At 38.2% G+C, this 6,704-nt stretch overlaps 1 protein-coding gene across 1 annotated transcript; it reads right to left on the bottom strand.

Annotated features, from left to right (window-relative positions):
• Positions 1-2,227: 2,227 nt before the first annotated feature.
• LOC127136231 (uncharacterized) lies at positions 2,228-4,119 on the bottom strand. Its single transcript, XM_051062820.1, has 4 exons — positions 3,811-4,119; positions 3,479-3,762; positions 3,175-3,424; positions 2,228-2,383 (listed from the first exon to the last, which is right to left on the bottom strand). Exons 1-4 carry the CDS (start codon positions 4,117-4,119, stop codon positions 2,228-2,230), a joined length of 999 nt encoding a protein of 332 aa, XP_050918777.1.
• Positions 4,120-6,704: the final 2,585 nt, after the last annotated feature.

Consider the following 6,704-nt stretch of genomic DNA (forward strand, 5'->3'; position numbering starts at 1 on the left):
GCCCGCTCATGGGAACTCTTCAGTGAATATGGTGGACGATTGTCCTAGTGAGTTCAAGGTTTTTGATGTCCGATTTATCCGAAGATCTTTGGTGCAGATGCACAAAAATATCTGTTTGGTGAGTGACTGTGAACATGACCATGAAGGTTGCGTTGTGTGTAGTGTGAACCCAAGAGGGTGTGATATGGTGAAAAGGGACATCCAGCGTCTGATGGATGAAGGCATGATCCAGATTGTTCAATCCCGTCATGTAGATGACGACGTTAATTTCATAGTATCCATTTTTAAACAACAAGAGCAGTTGGTAATCCAGTATGATAACAGCAGCAACAAGAATGTCAGTCAAAAATCAGTATCGCCGTTGGTAATACGGTTAGCGGGCCCAGTCCCGTATGGATCTGATAAGGCTGTATCGTACCAGTATAATGCTACAATGATGAAGAATGGTTAAAAGATCCTGTTACCTACGACTAGTTCAGTGGTGAGCATTGCTGATGTAACAAAGGTGACCCGCAGTTATCGAGTGTTTAGGTCGGTGGTCCCAGAAAGTAAAGAGGAATTAATTGGTGGTAAGAAGGTGGAGGTACCTAATGTAGATCCAGTTGGTTGTTCGAAGGATAAGTCTGGTGAATCCAGCAATTTGAAAGCCAATGATGATGATGAGGTACTCAGATTGATAAAAAGAAGTGAATTTAATGTGGTTGAGCAGTTGCTCTAGACTCCCTCAAAGATCTCAGTGTTGTCTCTGCTTTTGAATTCCGAAGCACACAGAGAAGCACTACAGAGAGTTCTTGAACATGCATACGTAGAGCATGATGTTACTGTGGATCAATTTAATCACATTGTAGCTAACATCAGTTCATGCAATAATCTGAGCTTCTGTGACGAAGAACTCCCTGAGGAGGGAAGAAATCATAATCTGGCTTTGCATATTTCAATGAACTGTAAGGAAGATGCTTTGTCAAATGTGCTTGTTGACACCGGTCTGTCACTCAATGTGCTTCCAAAGTCAACTTTGTCAAAGTTATCTTACCAAGGAGCGCCCATGAGGTATAGTGGGGTAATTGTCAAAGTCTTTGATGGCTTGCGCAAAATGGTAATTGGTGAAGTGGATCTTCTAGTCAAGATAGGTACGAGTGATTTTTAGATTACTTTTCAAGTAATGGATATCCACCCGGAATAAAGTTGTTTCATTGGGAAGGCCATGGATTCATGAGGCAAAGGATGTTACCTCCACTCTGCACTAGAAGCTCAAATTTGTCAAGAATGGCAAGCTAGTGATTGTGGGAGGAGAGAAGGTGTTGTTGGTTAGCCATCTGTCATCTTTCTCGTATGTTGAAGCTGAGGATTAGGTTGGAACTCCGTTCCAAGCCTTATCTATTGCTGCTGAGAAGAGAGTTGGGGCACCTATGTCCTCGCTGAAAGATGCTTAAAAGATTGTTGGAGAAGGTACTGTTGATCAGTGGGGGCGCATGGTAGAGGTCTCTGATAACAGAGGCAGAACCGGTTTGGGGTTCCAGAGAGGCTCATCAATTGCAAGATCTGGAGATATGCAACTCAGCTTCCGTATCGGATGGTTCATTCATGGCAATGAACAACACTTAACTATCGTGCTAGAGGATAACGAAGAGGAAGACTGCACCAACTTTGTAACGCATGGAAGGACATGCAACAATTGGACTACCGTTGATATTCCTGTTATTTTGCATCGATCTAAGTAATTGCTTTTATATTTTAAAATCCTTTTCCTATGCCTAAGGGAGAAGTGAACATTGTTTGGGCATTTTAAATTGATCATCAATAAAATTAATTCTATTCATCCACATCTTTGATGTTTTGTTTTTACTTTTTGCTTTATTCTGAAAATGATAATCACAAAAAACATAAATAAACAATATAATTGTCCATCTGCATAATATTTGGTCACAAATTCACTTCTCTAAAATCAAAATATCAAATCATTATGCAAGTTGGTTCCTAACCCCATTAAGCTAAGATACTCAGCTACATCTACAACTACTTCTCCCCCTTTTTAGCAAAAAGAGACCAAAGAGACAAAATAAATGTCTATCTAGTCATTAACAGAAATACCAGAAGTTAAAGAGTTACATCACCAAGTACATACACAACTGTAATAATTCTGAGAAACAAACCAAAAAAACACACAAAGAAATCCACCAAAAAACCAAGAAAATCATCAAAACAAGAGGGACCAAAGCCAACAGAGCTACTCAGTAGAGCTTGAGTTTGCAGCCTCTTTAGCAGCACCAGAAGCAGAATTGCCACTCGCATCATCATTGTTAGCAGACCTCTCACTAGAGGTGTGGGCTTCAGCTTCTTTTTCATGGTTGACATTAGCATGTTCAACATTTTCACCCTCAGCCTGCTCCAAGATTTCAATCAAGGCTTCCAAAGATTATTTTCTAGTTGTGGCTAACCTAATCCCTTCACCTAGCTCTTTGAATGTCTCCTTAAGCTCTGCAATTGCTCCAACTTTTGAGACTGGCCTCCTCATGGCAGATGTCATGACAATATCCTCGACATGACTGCCTTCAAAGAGTTTGTAGTGCACAGACAGAGCTGGTTTTCTCCTACTAGGTAAATCATTTGAGCATAAAATACCAGGATGTTGATTCAAGATAATTCCACAGATTATATAGGGAAAACAATTGGCAGCTTAACTGCATTAGTAGTTGCATGCTTAATGATTTGATCAAACATATATCTACCATAGTCAAATTTAACTTTTGTCCCAACAACAAAAATAAACCTCCCAAGAGTATTAGCAATGGTGGAGATATGGTTGGTAGGGACCCAATTAGCAGCTCCTATTTTATGCAGGATAGCATACTTGATAGTCAACTTCCCAGCAGGAAGATGCTTTTTAAAAGGAAAAACTTTCACCTGCTTAGATGTAATCTCCCTACAGACCTGATTGTCTGTAACCTCTAATTCTCATGCACCCTTATTATTTCTGCCTAGAAAATTATTAATAACATTAGGAGAGAATGTTATACACTTACCCCTCATATACACCTTGTAGAACTACTTGTTGTTCTTATCAGAAATATCCTCAGGAATGTTAACAATAAATTCCTTGACTAAACCTTCATAGCATTGAGAGAACCCAGCAACAGTCTTCAAAAGCCCAGCAGCTTATATCAGGTCCATGACCTCCTTGACATCAGCAACATCTCTTCCCAATTCCCTTTCCACAACTACCCTTCTCTGAATCACAAATTTCCACTTAGCAGCTTCATCCTCAAGATGGAAGGAGATGTTATCCAAATGAACAACAAGTACTTTAACAGGAGACTTCCTAACATTAGTTTTCTTTGCATGCGAGATGTCAGGGACATCTTCCTCAACATCCTCTTCAGGCTCAGAATCATCTCTGACCTTCCTCTTCTTTATTTCAACCTTGCTTCATAGTTTGGAGGGACCAATGACAACAGTCTTCTTAGCTTCTCTAGCTGACATAAGTTCAGCCACAAATTTTCCTTTGCGAGTCTTCATGCGTTTAGCCACACTTTGCTTTATGTGATGAATCAAGCTTTCCTCTTGATCATCAGAGCTACCATCCTCTAGATCAATCACAACATTTGCATCATCATGCTTCTCAGAGTGGGAAGCATTAGTTGTGTTAGAGGCCACAAATTTCCCTTTGTCAGACACGGTTTGCCCTAGAGAGCGCAACCCTTCAGCAGCCAAGTCCTTTTCAGAACTGGAGGAATCATCACCCTTACCACTAAGTTGTTCAACCTAAGGAAGGGGATACATTTAAGCAAGGGGAGTAGAAACCCCCTTCACAGAGTGACCTTCATTAAGAATTCTAGTAACTATGTCTCTTATAACACAATCAGTATAGTGTGTTCCTTCCTTATACTTAGTGACAGAAGTTGAACCAGATGGAATACTAGAGGGATTACCTTGATTGGAACATGCGGAAGCGGAGGCATCAATGGAGATGGGTTGGTTCAAATCAATGTCTGCGGCGGGAATAACAGAGAGATGAGCAACATCCAGAATCTCATCATTAGGGACGCCCATGGGAGGAACACTAAATTTTGGAGTAGACTTAGTATTTTTAGAAGCAGATGTATCTTGATGTTGTGACATTTTGGAGTTTTTTTGGAAAAAGTAAGGTTGCCCTAGCAGAGGTTTGTGGAGAAGGAAAAGGAAGATGGAATAGTTAGAGTAGGTAATGGGGTTATGGGGGTAGCGTCTGAAGATGGAATATATGGTATTTCCAATACAAGGTAATGATTTACCATAATGGGGGCACTTTATTTTAGGAAAATAGACTATAATTTGAGTACTTTTTCCACTCCATATTAATTGCTACAAATTTTCATAAATGCAAATCCCTAATCTCCCTCTCAGGAATTCAAATTGATTTGCATCCAAGGCCTTTGTAAAAATATCAGCTAACTACATCTCAGTAGCAACATTCTCTAAGGCTACAATCTTATCCTCCACAAGTTCTCTAATAAAATGGTGACGGATATCAATATGTTTGGTCCTGCTATGCTGAATAGGGTTCTTTGATATGTTTATAGCACTCAGGTTATCATAGTGCAATGTCATGACATCTTGTGTGACATTGTATTCAGTCAACATTTATTTGATCCACACCAGTTGAGAACAACTACTTCCAGCTGCTATGTATTCAGCTTCAGTAGTAGACAGAGAAACACAATTTTGCTTCTTACTAAACCATGATATTAGATTGTTCCCCAAGAAGAAACATCCTCCTGATGTGCTTTTTCCTATCATCAGCATTTCCAGCCCAATCAACATCACAATAGCCAGACAACACAAAATCAAATCCATGAGTATATAGCATCCCATAGTCACAAGTGCCATTGACATATTTCAGGATCCTTTTCACTTGGTTTATATGGCTCACCTTTGGTTCAGCTTGATATCTAGCACATACACCTACAGCAAAAGCAATGTCAGGTCTGCTTGCTGTAAGATATAACAAACTCCCTATCATGCTTTTGTAGAGACTTTGATCCACACTGACACCATTTTCATCTGTAGACAACTTCAGATGAGTAGGATGTTGAAAGAGTATATCTTTGGCAAATATTTTTGTATCGTATCCACAGAGATTGGGTAATATTACCGCCGTTCTATAATTCAAATGTTATAAGTTTAGAAAGTAACAGGGTTGTTTTGTTTGGAAAAATATCTTGTTAATAAAGGTTAACAAAAACTATTAAGTGGTTTTAGACAAATATAAAAGTTTGGCAAGATTGGAGTTCACTATTTCAAATATCTATGCTTCCCTATGATAGATTATTAGATTCAAGATTATTGATGATGTTCAAATATTCTCTCAAAGTCATTTATGTCTAAATGATATCGTGATAGTTACTATATTGATCCTTAGACGATCTCTCCACCTAACTATCAATATAGCAACCTTGAATGTTCAATATCAAAGAATCGTAATGAATAAATCTATCTCTACAACTTATTCACTACGTGAAAATCTGTTTTATGTCTAAACTCGAGTAATCTCTCTCGACAACTACTCAAATCTGATTTTCAACTTAAAGCAAAAACAGTAATCAATACATCAACAATCTCTATCTCATATATAAATCAAAGTTAATACATAGATAGATGAGAATAGCTACTACCTCCAATCTTGACAAAAGGGAGTTTAGCTCCTCATCACCATTGTTACAAAGCAGAATCTCAATAAAGAAAAACTCTGTTTTTCTATTTCAAAAAAAACTCTCAAGAACAATGTGTGAATGAATGGAATAATGTCTCAATACCCTAGGTTAAACTATTTTGTCTCTACCAAAAAGGTTGACATTTCTCTAATTGGACATTCTAATCCAATGTAGAAAAGCAATTCCAAGGCAGACCCAAAATGGCAAAAACAGCTGGCCTTCAAAACAACACTTTTGACCCAAAAATCAGTTTGCTGGATTCGCAGGGTTCGCGGGGCGAACTTTGTTCGCGGGGCGAACTGGCCCTGTCATGCAGTTCGCGGGGCGAACTTTGTTCGCGGGGCGAACTGAAGCTGCCTCAGTTTCCTTGTTTTGCAAGCTTCACCCAAAATCTTCCATATTATGATGCTGCAATCCAAAGCTTTCTCATCCAAAAATTCTACAAAACTAACAAATATGTGAAATAACTATTCAAAACAAAATAATTTAAACCTAATTGCATTTATACAAAATAGTGAGAATAAAAGTGTGTAATTACATCAAAACTTGGTAAAAGGGACCAATAAAATGGTATAAAAAGTAGTACTAATTGGTCCCTAACAACTCTCCCCAACTTAGCATTTTGTTTGTCCCTAAACAAAAGTTTCCACCCTTACAATCAAAGCAATGACACAAAAGATTGAAACAAGGATTTACCAAGAACATTCAAATGGTTCAAAAGTGTTTGGCATTTTCTCAATTCACCTATCTCAATTCTAGACAAAATATGAATAAGGGAAATGGTAAAGTGCAAAAATCATTCCAAGGAATTCAAAGCCATATATGTCAAAATTGAATCAAGCTTACACACACATCATAATAATGATGAATAACATGAAGGTTTACTTTCACTCATCCAAGCAATTAAATCAACAACAACTCAAATCATGCGGTTATCACAACAAGTACCAAATCATGTGAAAAATGAGAATCAAGAGGTCTTTCAAAGGTTGTAATGTGGCTTAGGTTACAAGA

Source organism: Lathyrus oleraceus, chromosome 4 (genome assembly GCF_024323335.1).
Source record: "Lathyrus oleraceus cultivar Zhongwan6 chromosome 4, CAAS_Psat_ZW6_1.0, whole genome shotgun sequence".
NCBI lineage: Eukaryota > Viridiplantae > Streptophyta > Magnoliopsida > Fabales > Fabaceae > Lathyrus > Lathyrus oleraceus.